Source organism: Nerophis ophidion, linkage group LG22 (genome assembly GCF_033978795.1).
Source record: "Nerophis ophidion isolate RoL-2023_Sa linkage group LG22, RoL_Noph_v1.0, whole genome shotgun sequence".
NCBI classification, from domain to species: Eukaryota; Metazoa; Chordata; class Actinopteri; order Syngnathiformes; family Syngnathidae; genus Nerophis; species Nerophis ophidion.
Genome location: NC_084632.1, coordinates 17,798,993 through 17,817,026, shown reverse-complemented (window position 1 = coordinate 17,817,026; position 18,034 = coordinate 17,798,993). Strand labels below are relative to the sequence as shown.

Here is an 18,034-nt window from a genome sequence, read left to right as displayed (position 1 = left end):
ATGAGGAAGTTTGTTTCTTCAATTTTACAACACATAGTTATTTGTCTGGCTTTGCCCAAATGTATTGAATTGAGGCAACAGAGAATCCACTAGCTCGCTGCACCCTGCTGTCTCAAGTTGTTTGTAGTCCTCAAGCACCAATATTTTGTTGTCTGACACTACCATCAAAACGAGTAATTAAAGCATTCATAAAGCGTCTTCCTTCCTGTTCAACAATTTATTAATCTTTTATTCATTCTAACTTGTTGTAGTCAAATGTCCACCTGAAAGTTGTCACACAATTTTAAAAAGGACGTAGAAAGAAACAGTCTTTGCCTTCTGTTTTTATCCACACATCAGTTTTTCTCCTTGTATGTGTGTTCCGATCTCTTGGGATTTGCTTTTCTACTGCATTTGACTCAGACATGCTGTTGTCAATTATCGGATATTGTGACTTCTGGAGTGTTTTTTTTCCATCATTAGGCCATGGCCAGACTTTGTTTTAAGTGGTCTAACTTTGGTATTGTTATCCTTCTACATTTAGGGCGTTTCTGTCCTACAGTGCATCCGGAAAGATTAATTTCTTACTCTGTGAAAAGTATTTTTTTTTATGTTGAAGAAAGAAGAGGTTTAAAGTACGCCAATTTGACTGCAAGGTTGAGTGTCAAATCAGCTTTCTATCAGTTCTATTTAAAGGCCTACTGAAATTTAGATTTTCTTATTTAAACGGGGAAAGCAGGTCCATTCTATGTGTCATACTTGATCATTTTGCGATATTGCCATATTTTTGCTGAAAAGATTTAGTAGAGAACCTCGACGATAAAGTTCCCAACTTTTGGTCGCTAATAAAAAAGCCTTACTTTTACCGGAAGTAGCAGACGATGTGCGTGACGTCACAGGTTGTAGGGCTCGTCACATCCTCACATTGTTTACAATCAAAACCAGCAGCAGTTAGAGCTATTCGGACCGAGAAAGCGACAATTTCCCCATTAATTTGAGCGAGGATGAAAGATTCGTGGATGAGGAAATTTAGAGTGAAGGACTAGAAGGAAAAAAAAAAAAGGGAAAAAAAAAGGCGATTGCAGTGGGAGCGATTCAGATGTTTTTAGACACATTTACTAGGATAATTCTGGAAAATCCCTTATCTGCCTATTGTGCTGCTAGTGTTTTAGTGAGATTAAATAGTACCTGAAAGTTGGAGGGGTGTGACCACGGGTGTGTTGACGCCAGAGTCTCTGAGGGAAGTCACGGCAGCTGCAGCAGGACGGAAGCTCCGCTGATGTCTCCGGTAAGAGACAACATATTACCACAATTTTCTCACCGAAAACTGCCGGTTGACATGTAGTCGGGATCCATTTTCGCTCGACCGCTCTGATCCCTAGTAAAGCTTCATCTTCGGGAATTTTAAACAAGGAAACACCGGCTGTGTTTTTGTGGCTGAAGGCTAAAAGCTTGCCACCTCCATCTTTCTACTTTGACTTCTCCATTATTAGTTGAAAAAATTGCAAAAGATTCAGCAACACAAATGTCCAGAATACTGTGTAATTATGCAATTAAAGCAGACTACTTATAGCTTGGATCGAGCTGGAAAATACAACAAGTGACGTCATCATACCGCGACATTTTCAACACGACACCTCCGTGGGAAATTTTAAAATTGCAATTTAGTAAACTAAAAAGGCCGTATTGGCATGTGTTGCAAGTTAATATTTCATCATTTATATATAAACTATCAGACTGCGTGGTCGGTAGTAGTGGGTTTCAGTAGGCCTTTAAGACTATTGTGATGGGCATTGGAAGACGTATGGAATATTGTAATACATGTTTTTGTCACATGGACATTTGTAAATGTATGCAAAATGAGTCCACAGAAGATCTAATAGAGCCTATAAAATGTATTTGCACGGTGACTTTATCAGTCCTGATATTGGCAGTGAGTCTTTTGGCTGAGGCCAATTGTAGCCATCTGCTTTATAAGCAGCTAGCAGTGGGTGTGCAAAGTGTCAGGAAAGAAGCACTAACATTATTTAACAAGCACCTGCTGACCTATTAAAAGCCATCGTCATCTCTGGCTGTCAAACTGATTACGAGATCTTAAAAAGACAGTTATGAGTCTCGTGGGAATACCTACTTGGGCTGTGACAATGGTCTTGTTACTTGCAAACCCTTCTTTTGACTTTTGCCACAGTGGCAGGCGTTTGTCTCCTCTCCTCCAATCCTCAAGTCAACATAGTCTCTGTTTTGGTGTTGTTTTTTTGGACACAGTTGGTGGAAATGGGGATCATAGGTGCAGAGAGAGGACACAATGGTGGAGGTTAGTTTTGACCAACAGAAAACTGGTGGTCTTTTAATTGGCTTCAATAGTCTGGCTGTCAGCCCATTATTCACCCTTGCCATCTCGAACAAGGAGGAAGCTATTGAGACAATTGAGGGACTTTTTCTTTATCCCTTGCTGCATGGTGCAAAAAAGAACAAACCCACAATCGACGCGTTGTTTGTTGGTTGCTGTCATATAAAATGTTTTTTCGGTTAGGAAGGAGCACTTCACTGAGCGTGCAAGTAGATGAAATTATAAGTGAGACATTTTAAATTCAAGTTTGTGACAGAGCTAGACAATTAATCAAATTTTGATTTCAATTATGGCTTCTCACGATCGTGAATATGTAGTAACACTGAAAAGGATGAGGAGCGAATAAGTAAAGAAAGAGCATGTCTACTAGAAGTTTGGGATTTTACCATGGTTGCTACTTATTTGGCACATAGCTAGTGTGCCTAATCAATAATCACTAAACTAAACAAAAAATTAAGGCATCTGATTTTCGTGTTGACGTAACAGCAGACGGACTCATAGAACTGGCCAATATAACGAAATCCGCTGTTAAATGCAGAATATCACAAAAATTGACATAAATGTGAGTGAAATGCTGTCAATGTGAGAGACAATCATGGCATAATAACTTAAAAATACAATCACGACAACTTCAGGTTGTTTTTTTTGTTTTACTTTGGCCCAAAATAGAACAAGCACATTCTGAAAATGTAAATATTACAAATAATCCTCTTGACAAAACACTTCAAGTTTGTTGAAAATTCTGAGGAAAAAATTGGTGCAGTTTCAAAAACACCATGAAGAACACAATGAATTTAGACTTAATCTCAGTGTCTGTATGAAGCAATTCAACATCTAGGATTGAACAAGAACAAAAACAAAATAAAGCATATAATACCCAAAATAGAACAAGCACATTCTGAAAACGAAAATATCACAAATAATCCGCTTGACAAAACACTTCGTTTGTTGAAAATTCAGAGGAAAAAATTGGTGCAGTTTCAAAAACACCATGAAGAACACAATGAATTTAGACTTAATTTCAGTGTCTCTACGAAGCAATTCAACATCTAGGATTGAACAAAAACAAAATAAAGCATTAAAAAAAAAAAAAAAAGCTTCTGTGTATCAAATACCTCATTTGTGAATTCCACTGTTCAATTTCTTTAAATTTGCAAAGAAGACAATCATTTTATGGAACCATATTAATGTGCAGTGCTCACGCAGCATTTAAAGTGGGATTACCAATTGTTTATTGGAAACCGTGTTTGTTTTACGTTGGGTTGAGAGGGAGGAGTCGCAGCCATGCTTTGGGTGTACCTCTTGCTTGGTATACTTGCTCGCCCGGTATAACCCATTTCCCTTGCTATTGCGACACCCATGGGACACATTTAAAACAGCAGTTTCCTTAAAAATGCACTTCAATTTTTCACTTGCCAAACTCATCTCGCGGGCCGGATTGAACGTGTTCGCAGGCCTGATCCGGCCCAGGGGCCACATGTTGTCCTCCTTACTCTAGCCTGAGTGAGTGGTGCAGATCATTGTTGCTATTTTTTTCAAATAATGCTGTCCTGTCATGACCAAATGGTGGCAGCATGAGACACAAGCTATACAATATCTCACAAAAGCACGGCGACTTTAATTTCCATAAGCACTCAGGGATATGATCCTCATTGAAGGATGTTAGAATATGACCACTGGGAATCTAGTTTTTATAGTTTCATGTAATTACTTGTGTTACCCTTGCAGGCTTCTTCCCTGGTAGTTCCCAGGGGTGTGATGCCTTTCTTCGCCACAAGATGACTTTGATATCCCCATCCATCCTGAAGAAATATGGCATTCCCTTTGACAAGGTGAGTAGCAACCCCCAAAACTTGATAGTGACGTTCATCATATTTATCACGTTGGGGTTTTCTGAGCGGTTTCTTTTTTCAGACGACAGTCAGTAAGTTCCCAGAGTTCTCCCTATACTTCTTCCGACTCATAGTCCGATGCTTTTATATTGAATTAGCAAAAAGGTCACTGTGCCCTCACTGTTCACAGGACATTGATCTACACACTGACGCACACACACTCACATAGACCTTCACATTTTTTCGATGTTATCACTCAGTCTCATAGGACATCATTACAGCATTGACGATGGCCTATAATATGTGTTGAAATAGAACCTTCCTGCAATCTGACAAATGCAGGAAGCTGTATTTGGATATGTGAAAACCACTATAAGCTATTTCTATATCTAAGGTCACCTTGCCTGACTTGACTTGTCTCTCAGTTGCATAGATCCAGACTTCACAGAGACGATGATCACTTACAGGTGCTGTTCATATTATTAGAATATCATGAAAAAATTTATTTATTTCAGTAATTATATTCAGAACGTGAAACTTACATATTATATCAATTCATTACACACATAGTGATATATTTGAAATGTTTATTTCTTTAAATTTTGATGATTAGTACTGACAATTACTGAAAATCCCAAATTCAGTATCTCAGAAAATTAGAATATTAGTTACGACTAGTACCAAAAAATATTTTTTAGAAATGTGGGCCAACTGAAAAGTATGAACTTGGAAAGTTTCAGCATGTACGGCAATCAATATTTAGTTGCAGCTCCTTTTGCCTGAATTGCTGCAGCAATATGGCGTGGCATGGAGTCGACCAGTCTGTTGCACTCCTCAGGTGTTATGAGAGCCCAGGTTGCTTTAATAGTGGCCTTCAGCTCTTCAGCTTTGTTGGGTCTGGCATCTCGCATCTTCCGCTTCACAATACCCCATAGGTTTTGTATGGGGTTAAGGTCAGGTGAGTTTGCAGGCCAATCAAGAACAGGGATGCCATGGTCCTTAAACCAGGTACTGGTAGATTTGGCACTGTGTGCAGGTTCCAAGTCATGTTGGAAAATCAAATCTTCACCTCCATAAAGTTGGTCCGCGGCAGGCAGCATAAAGTGTTCTAAAACTTCCTTGTAGACTGCTGCATTGACCCTAGACCTCAGGAAACACAGTGGACCAACACCAGCAGATGACATGGCACCCCAGACCATTACCGATTGTGGAAATTTGACACTGGACTTCAGGCAACGTGGATTCTGTGCCTCTCCTGTCTTCCTCCAGACTCTGGGACCTTGATTTCCAAAGGAGATACAAAATTTACTTTCACCTGAAAACATAACTTTGGACCACTCAGCAGCAGTCCAGTCTTTTTTGTCTTGAGCCCAGGCGAGACGCTTTTGACGTTGTCTCTTATTCAAGAGTGGCTTTACACAAGGAATGCGACAGCTGAAGCCCATATCTTGCATACGTCAGTGTGTGGTGGTTCTTGAAGCACTGACTCAAGCTGCAGTCCACTCTTTGTGGATCTCCCCCACATTTTTTAATCGGTTTTGTTTGACAATCCTCTCCAGGGCGCGGTTATCCCTCTTGCTTGTACACTTTTTTCTACCACATCTTTGTCTTCCCTTCGCCTCTCTATTAATGTGCTTGGACACATAGCTCTGGGAACATTCAACCTCTTTGGCAATGACCTTTTGTGTCTTGCCCTCCTTCTTTAAAGTATCAATGGTCATCTTTTGGACAGTTGTCAAGTCAGCAGTCTTGCCCATAATTGTGTGTCAAACAGAATCAAATCAAGAGCCCATTTAAAGGCTTTTCCAGGTGTTTTGAGTTAGTTAGCTAATAAGAATGTGGCACCAGGTGTCTTCAATATCTGACCTTTTCACCATATTCTAATTTTCTGAGATGTTGAATTTAGGGTTTTCATTGGTTGTCAGCTATAATCATCTCCTTTTTGGCAAAACACACTTGAAATGTATCAGTCTGTTTGGAATGAATGTGTACATTCTACAAGTTTGACTTTCTAAATGGAATTAATGAAATAAATAAACTTTTTCATGATATTCTAATAATATGACCAGCACCTGTATATAGGACCTGTGTTTTGGAGCATGGCATTATAAAGCATGTTTCAGTAGAACAGAAAAAAAATCTGAACATGCCACTCATGGGAAGAAAATGGTCATGTAAGGCAGTGGTTCTCAACCTTTTTTCAGTGATGTATCCCCTGTGAACATTTTTTTAATTCAAGTACCCCCTAATCAGAGCAAAGCATTTTTGGTTGAAATAAAGAAGTAAAATACAGCACTATGTCATCAGTTTCTGATTTGTTCAATTGTATAACAGTGCAAAATATTGCTCATTGGTAGTGGTCTTTCTTGAACTATTTGGAAAAAAAGAAATAAAAATAACTAAAGAATTGTTGAAAAATAAACAAGTGATTCAATTATAAATACAGATTTCTACACATAGAAGTAATCATCAAGTATTATTCAATAAATATATTTATAAAGGATTTTTGAATAGTTGCTATTTTTCAATAAATATATTTATAAGGGATTTTGGAATTGTTGCTATTTTTAGAATATTTAAAAAAAAAATCTCACATACCCCTTGGCATACCTTCAAGTACCTCCAGGGGTACGCGTACCCCCATTTGAGAATCACTGATGTAAGGCATAGCTACTAAACGTTTTTACTGTTTAGTTGCTATCAGTTTTTATCATGGCTGAAATAATGTGTTCATCAAAAATTGCACTATGGTAAATGGTCATTTGAGGAAACTGTTGTAATTGAATACATTTCTATTGTTCTAACAGGTTACTCAAAATGAAGGGGAATTCATGATAACCTTTCCTTATGGCTACCACGCCGGCTTCAATCATGGCTTCAACTGTGCAGAATCAACTAATTTTGCCACTCTACGCTGGGTCGACTACGGCAAAATGGCTACTCAGGTAAGTTGGTCTTTCATATCAATCATCGATTGATGCATACAGCCTCTTTTCCTTTAGGCACTAAGGCATTGAATGGACCAGGCATGGACTAAACATAATTTTTGCACTTCTTAAACTTTATTGCCAATCTTAACACTTCAAAAGCAGCTTTTAGATATTGCAGTATTGATAAATGAATGAACTCGGGCTTCAGCTATCCATTGTTTGTTGTAATTGAGGAATCTATTGAATAAATTGTTTGATTAAGTGAATAATCGACTAAAACAAACGTTTTAGCCTCAACGCATCTTTTAGAGAAAACAATTGAAATAATAATTTTTTTTAATTGACCTTTAGTCTGTTTATAAATGTACATAACATTGTAATTGCACTTTACCAATGGTAGCATAATTATTCAATACCTATATTTAAAAGAAAACTGGTAATAGATAATAAATAACCAAACTAAAAAAAAGTAATTTCTGATAAAGTATGATAAATTGAGTGACATTTTATTCAACAATTTCACACATACACATTTGAAAATGTATTAATTGGAGGACTGGTGTTTAATATTTGGACAAACAACTTGTTAACATTACCATATATGCTATGTAGATGCTAACATGTCCTCACATGGTTCCATGTGTTTAACATCGGTTATGCAAGTCAAACATAGGATAGGGTAGCTGCCAAAATATACGTTTACATCGTTTCTATGCAGGATGCTTTCTGGTAATGTGCTGCATCGATAATGTAGTGCTATTGTGAAAAGCCAGCACTTTTTGATAGTGCAAACATTTTAACACAATGTCTGTCTTTTTCAGTTCTTCTTTAGGCCCATTCCCCCTTTTTACACCTTTTTTTTTTTTTTTTTTTGAGCCATCTCTCTCAGCACTCCGCTGGTTCCGCCACACTAACACACTCGCACACCACACCACATCACCCCCAATGTGAGCTGCATTACCAATAGGTGCACTGCTCTTATGTGTGCTCAGTTAAAGCAGCCTTGCATATTGTACTCATTAAACCCCCTGTGAAGAGGTGGCGACTTGTCCAGGGTGATTCCTACCGCCCGAATGCAGCTGAGAGAGGCTCTAGCACCCCCCTTTACCCGGAAAAAGACAAGCGGTAGGAAATGGATGGATGGAAACAAATCTTTTAAGCATCAAAATACAAATCAAAGCATTTTTATTTATCAATTTATTCAATAAATGACACTGTACAATTCAGATCTACTAGAAAACTAATGGCTTTGTATTGGAATGACATACAGTAGAGTTTTAAGCTTCAAGTAATAATCCCACCAGAACCATGCATCCAAGCAGCATTACTTTCAGGAGTTTTTGATCTTAGTTTGCCTCTTACGAACACAGAAGATGATGAAATTAATGAGCTACTGTCATAATCCACTTTGTCTACATTGCATCACTTCACTATCTAGTTTCATTCCCAATAGATGTTATTTGGTCATGTTGATTATTGTGACAAAATAACACAGCACCAGGCAATAGGAAAACCAAAAAAGCAGTATTTGCTTTAAGATAAAGATAATTTTAAATCTGTCAGATGATTTGTCCTATGCGCTCTGATACAGACTTTCAGTCTAACTTCAGAAACCTGTGACTTTGCTTTGCTTTTTAATACTTTCATTACAGGAAAGGTGAAATGTGCAACAGTAATAATCAAAATCACACTTTGGAGGCTCATAAATACGTTACAGGCCAAAGGCTGCCTTTGGCACATTGAATTCCATTTATTACAAATTTGACTCAAAGCTATTTTAATTTGTAGCTTCTGAATTAAAACTTTCACTGAGATCCCCTCCAGTGAGCCATGTTGTCTTGAGGACCACATTTTTTAACATTTTCGGCTTGCTGGAGATGTGACCTTTCATTGTCACATGAAAGGTCATCCGCTGTTCATCTCAGCGGATGACTTTCCCGTTTCACAGGCTGTGATAAATGTATTGGTACCATTCAGAAAACGGCTAATTTGTTTCACAATCACATACCAATTATATTCTATAATGTCCAGTAATTTTCTTGTATTTTTATGGAAGATTATCATTGCCTTTTATGAATTTATTAAGTCAAAATAAGTGTTCTGTACATATTTTTCATTCAAATGTTAAACGTCTAGAGTGGGACAAATCATATGGAGGGTGCTTATACAGCCTTTCAAAAATGCCAACTTCTGAGTGCTGGAATACTGACATTTTTGTGTGGAGAAGAAGAAAGCTCAGAATTTTAACCTTTTTATTTTTTACTAAATGAATGTTGAACATTTTCTTTTGCCTTTTTTTATGCCTCACCACATACTGTTCTATCAGCATCTTACTTTAATGTTTGTGTCAGTCAAGTGGTGTCTAAATGCAATGTAAGTTGGACATTGTATTGCTAGAGAGAACAGGCCATTGTGTTTTCAGTAATTGAACACATAGCCCTCCACACATCTCAAGGAATGATACAACTTGAATTTAATACAACATGCCAGAAAGCAAAATATTTTCATCGAGCTCTTGTCCCCCATCTTGGTTTAATCTTATTGTCATTTCATTTTGCTGTCATTTGACTGTTCTGCCTGTTCTTCTCGCCATTGTATGCATGTTTATGTAACTGATTATTAAATGGGCTGTACTCGCAATAGGTAAGATTATAATATTAGTTTTGTACAAACCCAATATTTTTCTTCCACTACCGGCCTCATTCATAAACGTTGCTGCAGACCAAAAAGTTGGTATTTGCCTAAAAGGTTGGAATGGGACGGTTTATGAAAAAAGGTGTGCTGTCCGGATCATGGCAGCCAATAGCAGTGGGGACGGGAGGAAAGTGGGCCCCTCCGACTCATAGTGATACAGATCTCTCCGCTTTTTAAAATTAAAATCCCTCTTCTACTAGACCCTCCCCTTAGGCTGTTGCATCTAGTGTCATGGCAAAGTACTGCAAATACGCCCTTAGGCTTATGGACGTCGCTTGAGTCCCGCTACGGTATCCTCTCTCGCCGTTTTCCCGCAGTAACATAAGGCAGATGGGACTCTTTTGATTGATTGAAACTTTTATTAGTAGATTGCACAGTACAGTACATATTCCGTACAATTGACCACTAAATGGTAACACCCGAATACGTTTTTCAACTTGTGTAAATCGGGTTCCACGTAAATCAATTCATGGTAAAATGTTTGCTTACTTTGAAGATGCTGTCGCACGTGATGTTTGGCTTCACTTGTGCTCTTTTTACTTTCTTTCGCCTGTCTTTATGAAGAAGACTGTTTAGAAGACAACGTTTTTGGTGGAATATGCAACCGTTGGCGCGTCAGCTTACATGTCAAATGTTTCATCGTGTATTTGTGTTTGAAGATAATATTAACATCCAGTAGCAAAGGTTTGAAGTCTGACTAAATGAAAATCATTAATTATGCTTATTACTTGCATTCATCTGCGTGTCTGGGTTTCTGGTCTGCCGTCTTTCTCCTCCCACTCGATAGTGTAGGGAGGTCTGCAAGCTCACTTCACTTCGAGGGAGGTACGTCGCCCTCTCTCCCTACCTCTTCATTTCTCGAACGCCTCTTGATTGACGTGAACGGGCAAGACAAGTTGACAATTACAACTCAATTGACATAAACGGACAGATACAAATAGACCCCAAATGGTCTCAGTTTTTATGTTGACAAAAGCAGTCAACCATGTTTAAGCGGGTACTTTTTAGTAATAACAAGAGTGGACCATAATTGGTTGACTTCGACTGGTTGTCGAGATAAGTTGGACAAAGTTAAAAAGGGTTTCATGGTAGTACAGTACAGTCTTTTTATGTGTTCTTTGTCTTTTTTCCCTAGTGCTCTTGCCGTAAGGACATGGTCAAGATTTCTATGGATGTTTTTGTGCGCTGCCTCCAGCCGGACCGGTATAACATGTGGAAACAGGGCAAAGACCTCATAGTGTTGGACCACTGTAAGGTCACTGAGCTAAATAGCCCAGAACTGGAGGGCTGGAGACAGCATCGCATCACATTCAGAGCCAACCTGTTGCGGAAGTGAGCAAAATGTCTATTAATTTAAAAGTTTTTACACAGGAAACGTCAATTTAATGGTTCTTTCTTCACTGTCCAAGGGCCATGCAGAAAATGAAACAGTTCCGCCGTCTTAAGTTGGATGAGGTAAAGGTACTGGCGGAAGAGGGCATCGAGTTGAATGCTGTTGAGTACCAACGCCAGGTGGAAGAGCGGGAAGCCCAACGAAGGCAAGAACGAGAGGAGCGTCTCGCCAGAGAGGCTATGTTGACCCTTGAGGCCATGGAGCTCAAAGAAATGCAGGATGCAGAAGCTGCTTCAATAGCAGCTCAAACTTTAGCACTAGAGGGTAAGTAACATAGAAGGTTTAGACTTTCTTTTGAATATAGATTTTAACAAACTGTCTGTTTTTCGCCCTTATTTTGTTGACAGACCCTGAGGCACCGAACCTGACTGACAATGTGACAGAGGATGTAGAAACTAAGATGCATATAAAACCGAAGGAGATTGCCATGACTGGATTTGAAGCAGTATTTGAACAATTTGCTGCATCTTCCATGAAAAATTCAAAGTCTGCCTCGTCAGATCAAACTGAGGAGAAGAAGCCTGTCGACGTGAAACCGATAAAACCAGTTGATATCCCAACAGACAACAAACTGGAAGCAAATTGCACCATGGTATTTTACAATTTAATGAATGTATTGGTTGTCAAAATAATCCCAGGTTATTAGTAGTATAATACAATGCAATATTTTGTCACATTGAAAACAACTCTGTTCGTCAGGCAAGCTACAACAAGATGAAGATGCCAACAGAAGTTAAGAAGAGTCGTCGTCACCCCCTCACCAAGCCACCGACCCGGTCTCCTTTGTCTGTGGTAAAGCAGGATCCGACTGGTGCTATAGGTATCTCGTCTTTTTTTCTTATTCGTTAGCTGACTTTTAACACTTATAAGTGATTCCTGCTAATCCTCACATATTGCTTTCTCTTTGAATTTTTTTTGTTGCGTTTGCAAAAAAAAATTCCTTGTTGTTGCAGCCACTACACATTTTTAAATGAGGATAAATTATCTTCATTATTAATCTTGTGTGGTAAAAGCTAACTAGACTAAAGTTTCCTATGTGGCCCATTAATTCAGGTCCTGTTTTGGTTTCTTGACTGACATTTATTGATCTGGGGAATGAGGCTGCACAATTTTCAGAAAAAAACCTAATTGCGATTTTTCTCTCCGACATTGCGATTTGCGATTTTTATATTTTGTACATAACATTGAAGAAATAACGAGTAAAGGAAGACATATTACTTTCAGACTGTAAATCAACATACTCCTGTCTCAAGGTGCCACACATTACAACAATATGCAATGATCTACTTAAAATATTTGGCTTTATGCAGATTGACTCAAAGCTTTTGTCTTCATCATGCTCTTAAAGTGAAGAAATAACAATAAAACCTATACAGTGGTTATAATGTAATGCAATCGTAATATATAAATATAAGGCAAGTAACCTTAAAGGGGAACATTATCACAATTTCAAAAGGGTTAAAAACAATAAAAATCAGTTCCCAGTGGCTTGTTGTATTTTACCGGTCCTGGAATATCCCTAAAAAAGCTTTAAAGTGCCTTTTTTTCGCTCTCTGCGAAGACACTGTTCATTTTCCTGTGACGTCATACAGTGCTGCCAATGTAAACAAACAATGGCGAATACCACAGCAAGATATAGCGACATTACCTCGGATTCAGACTCGGATTTCAGCGGCTTAAGCGATTCAACAGATTACTCGTGTATTAAAACAGATGGTTGGAGTATGAAAGTATTGAAGAAGAAACTGAAGCTATTGAGCGAATAGCTATTGACGCTATTCATAGGCATAGCATGGCTGATTAGCTGCGTTAGCATCGCCGGTAAAATGTGCGGACCAAACGATCAGGACTTTCGCATCTTGTGACACTGGAGCAACTTAAATCCGTCGATTGGTAAGTGTTTTTTTCGCATTAAATGTGGGTGGAAGGAAATGTAATATAGTTGCAAATGCATCTGCAGGTTATCCATACATCTCTGTGCCATGTCTGCTTTAGCACCGCCGGTAATTAGCATGTTAGCATCGATTAGCTGGCAGTCAACATCAACAAAACTCACCTTTGTGATTTCGTTGACTATCGTTGCAAATGCATCTGCAGGTTATCCATACATCTCTGTGCCATGTCTGCTTTAGCACCGCTGGTAAATAGCATGTTAGCATCGATTAGCGTAGCATGTTAGCATCGATCAGCTAGCAGTCACGCCGCGACCAAATATATCTGATTAACACATAAGTCAACATCAACAAACTCACCTTTGTGATTTAGTTGACTTTATCGTTGCAAATGCATCTGCAGGTTATCTATACATCTCTGTGCCATGTCTGTCATCGCCGGTAAAATGTGGAGACACTTTGGTACATTCAATGGGGGTCTGGCGGCAGACACTTTCGCATCTTCGGGCCAGTGGTGCAACTTGAATCCCTCCCTGTTAGTGTTGTTACACCCTCCGACAACATACCGACGAGGCATGATGTCTCCAAGGTTCCAAAAAATAGTCGAAAAAAACGGAAAATAACAGAGCAGAGACCCAGTGTTTACAATGTGTTGAAAATGAAAATGGCGGCTGTGTTACCTCGGCAACGTCACATTCTGACGTCATCGCCTCCAGAGCGATAAACAGAAAGGCGTTTAATTCGCCAAAATTCACCCATTTAGAGTTTGGAAATCGGTTAAAAAATATATGGTCTTTTTTCTGCAACATCAAGGTATATATTGACGCTTACATAGGTCTGGTGATAATGTTCCCCTTTTTAAAAATACATACTTATCTTTCTCATTATTTTAGAATTGTTAAAAGTTAAAGTTAAAGTACCAATGATTGTCACACACACACTAAGTGTGGCAAAATTGTTATCTGCATTTAAACCATCACCCTTGATCACCTCCTGGGAGGTGAGGGGAGCAGTGAGCAGCAGCGGTGGCCGTGCCTGGGAATCATTTTTGGTGATTTAACCCCCAATTCCAACCCTTGATGCCTCTTGCCAAGCAGGGAAGTAATGGGTCCCATTTTTATAGTCTTTGGTTTGACTCGGCCGGGGTTTGAACTCACAATCTACCGATCTCAGGGCGGACACTCTAACCACTAGTTTACCATTGTACTGTAATTGGAAGGTAAATAACTTAACCCTAAATAAATATACAAACAAAAAAAATAAAATAGACTAATTTCTGTACGTAAAAATGTTATGTTCAATGAATATTGAACATCTTAAAAGTGCATTTTTTTCTTCTTCTTGCGGTTATTTATCTAATTCAAATCTCAATGTTGATTTGATGTCGATTAGTCGCTTCACGGTGGCAGAGGGGTTAGTGCGTCTGCCTCACAATACGAAGTTCCTGCAGTCCTTGGTTCAAATCCACGCCCGGGATCTTTCTGTGTGGAGTTTGCATGTTCTCCCCGTGAATGCGTGGGTTCCCTCCGGGTACTCCGGCTTCCTCCCACTTCCAAAGACATGCAGCTGGGGATAGGTTGATTGGCAACACTAAATTGGCCCTAGTGTGTGAATGTGAGTGTGAATGTTGTCTGTCTATCTCTGTTGGCCCTGCGATGAGGTGGCGACTTGTCCAGGGTGTACCCTGCCTTCCGCCCGATTGTAGCTGAGATAGGCGCCAGCGCCCCCCGCGACCCCGAAAGGGAATAAGCGGTAGAAAATGGATGGATGGATAGTCGTGCAGCCCTATTGGGGATCATGACTTCCAATTAATTACCTGCTTTCAAAGTCTCATAACCTGAGAGCGGGCAGACAACGAGAGACTTGTCTTTCCGAAAGGATGGATGGAGGACGAGGAGAATGTTAGGAGGATGGTGTGTGAAAAAGGCACGTTTAAATGAATCCTCGGGATACCTTCCCGTGTCCTGTTCAGGTGTAACAAATTGTCTGGATCACAACTCGCTTCAGGGGATTCACTGCAAAATTGATTCTCAACCTTTTAGAGATGATTGTTGAACCCTGCACTAAATGTGTCCCCCAACCAATCCTATTTGAAGAGCTGTCCTATACTCACTAACACAATGATTATCTTGCTGAACCTAGCTAAATAACACATTTTTTGACCCCCTGGCAAAAGTCTTCTATTAAAAAAAAAAGACAACCACAATTGTAACTACGTTCATATTCTGAATGTTCCCTTTAAATGCGTCTTATTTATCACCTTCAGAGGTTACCACACCCAAGGCGCTGGAAAGCAGCATGAAGAAACAGGAGCACCTGTGGCAGAATCGCTCACGCAACTTCCTGGCAGAGAAGGCCTTTAATGCCGCCGTGGCAGTACTCCAGCCACACTGTGCTGTCTGCTCCCTTTTCTGTCCCTACACAAAGGTACGACTAAACACTACAGGAGTCCACAAGTGGAATAACACCACTATTGGCTGTTACAGTAGTTACAGCAGTGTATAGTAAACAGGGACTTTTTTTTATCTAGTTTACAGTAAAACACTAAGTCATTATCTGTCCCTTTGACATTTGAGCTTAGATTAGAGACAATATTGTGGTTAGTGAAAAAGTGCTGTCATATTGTGTAACTGTGACCTCATGTTTGTCTTTCAGCCACACCACGTACCCTTGAATGCAAATGATCGCCAGCGCGTTTCTGTCCCCCGTCATGGAAATCGAACTCGTCCAATCGTCCCAGAGATGTGCTTTAGTGCCAGGGCGAGCAGCACTGAGCCTCCCCCCACTAGCCGTTACATTGGGGAAGATGGAACCAGTGTGTTAATATGCTGCTCTTCATGCAAGATGCAAGTTCATGCCAGTAAGTGTTCAAACCCCCCAACACACAAGAAAAGACACTTGTCAATTCCTGTATATGTGTGATTTTGCATTTGTGTCATAATGGAGAAAGTACAGTAGCATGCACTTTTGAGTGCTTTTAAGTGAGTCATGTGCGAGCATGTACTTAGTTCAAATGTGTCATAATTGACATTTGATTCTGAGTGGTTTATCAAATCATACCTCTTGCAATAATGTCTGTGTTGACAACAAAACCCTCTGACAACCATTTTCCCGATTGGCTGACCGGTCCTTTTATATAAAGCCAACTTCTCTTACCGGTTGGTACCTGTTTTTATGTATTTGGGATCCCCATAAGTCCTGAACATTTGAAATTAAACCATGGAGGCATGGCAGAGATATTTATAAAACAATCTTGCCTTCCAAACCAGACATCTGGAATTTGGAACTCTAGAGGCGTATTTTGCCTTACTGTCGTTACGTCAGCAGATATTCCTTACATAGTAGAAGTTTACCCGAAGAGCTTTGCACTAGTTTGCTATTTTAATCTTCCGCTATTGCCTTTTGTATTAAAAAAGTAGCGTACATTTCAGTGGTGTCAAACGTACGTCCGCGAACAGGTTTTATCTGGCCCACGGGATGAGGTTGCGAAATTTTTTTATGAAACAAACTGCTGTTCTATATGTGTCCACTAGGTGTCGCAAAAGCAATTCTTTGTATCTTTGTAGATTATGCTACAAACATATGTAAAAAAAAAAATTAAACCACATGTTAGTACACTAGTTGAGAAAAATTACAAAATTACATAAATAACATCCAAAAATGTATTTTTATTTTTTTATATTAATAGATTGAAAATTAACACCAATGAGTTGACTGATGAACACTATCACATAATTTATTCAGAATGTATAAATTACGACAAATTAAAGATAGAATATTATTAACCGCAACATGTAAGTGTAAAAAAAACATGTTTTGTATATTTTCAGAATTGGGTTATGTGTTTTTAAACAAAGAAAACAATCTGAAGATGTCTTTATTTTTAAGTTATCGTGCCGTGATTTCACCAGTCCGGTCCACTTGGGAGTTGACTTTTCTCCATGTGGCCCCCGAGCCAGAATGTGTTTGACACCCCTGGTACAGTTAAACAATTTCCCATGTAAATCATTAAAGGTTTTCTAAGTTTGTCTAAGTCTAACTTATGTCATGTCTGTCAGTAGACTTGACATGAAAGCGCTAAAAAAACTACAACATGCCTGATGGGGTTGAAACATAGGCAAAGAGGGCTTGCTTTGGATGAGGGCTTTGGCACATAAATAAGACCGCCCATAAAACAGTGCATTCTGAAGAGACAATCAGAGAGTGGCTTGAAGATAGTCTGTAAAACAAAATCATTGCAAACTTTTTACCAACGCTCCACCATTTCATGTTATGTAGACCATAGGGAAGTGTTTTAAATGTATGAAAAAAATCACAATATGACCTTTTAAGAGAAACGTGAGTGTGATGTGAATGATCTTCTTAAGGGTGGGCGATACTGCAAAATTTGGTATAGATTCGATACCAAGTAATTACCATGCCAGTGTTGCTGGTACCGATACTTTTTAATTGAAAATGCCTGATCATTGAATGCTTTTTGTACTTTTGCCTTTCAGTAATTGATTATGATAATAATAAAACACAAGACAACAATTTAAGCCAAATAAGAAAATACATATTATATTTATTAGTAATTTATGAGCATTCTTAAAAACCTTTGTTCAACCGCAGAGAGAAGATGCAAGTCCTTTGCAATCATTTCGGCAATGTTTTCAGCAATTGTGATATCCATGCCTCCTTGGTGAATCATCTAGGTGACAATTACAAGAATGACAAAAATAATCGATAACCTATTCGTTTTAAGACTAAATAGGAATACTATTATTCTTCCTTTAACCGATAAAGAAAAAGGTAATTGTTTTCTGCTATATTCATACTTCAGATTTGAGGGAGGCTGGAAATATTAATATAGAGTGTATATTTCTGAGTCCAGTCAAATAATTAGGATGTATTTCAACTGAATGAATATGGGATAATAATTTAATCTCTGTTAAATTACATCTCTGACCATCAATTAAAGTTTG

The 18,034-nt window shown here is 38.8% G+C and overlaps 1 protein-coding gene across 4 annotated transcripts in view; it reads left to right on the top strand.

The window, feature by feature from the left end:
- kdm4b (lysine (K)-specific demethylase 4B) overlaps positions 1 to 18,034 on the top strand; it is a 53,088-nt gene that overhangs the window by 19,233 nt on the left and 15,821 nt on the right. For all 4 annotated transcript variants that reach the window (XM_061883346.1, XM_061883345.1, XM_061883344.1 and 1 more), the window contains exons 7-14: positions 4,058 to 4,161; positions 6,969 to 7,106; positions 10,921 to 11,117; positions 11,195 to 11,442; positions 11,526 to 11,770; positions 11,878 to 11,998; positions 15,337 to 15,497; positions 15,726 to 15,930. In XM_061883346.1, coding sequence (XP_061739330.1) covers positions 4,058 to 4,161; positions 6,969 to 7,106; positions 10,921 to 11,117; positions 11,195 to 11,442; positions 11,526 to 11,770; positions 11,878 to 11,998; positions 15,337 to 15,497; positions 15,726 to 15,930 — 1,419 coding nt within the window. The remainder of the gene's footprint in view (positions 1 to 4,057; positions 4,162 to 6,968; positions 7,107 to 10,920; positions 11,118 to 11,194; positions 11,443 to 11,525; positions 11,771 to 11,877; positions 11,999 to 15,336; positions 15,498 to 15,725; positions 15,931 to 18,034) is intronic.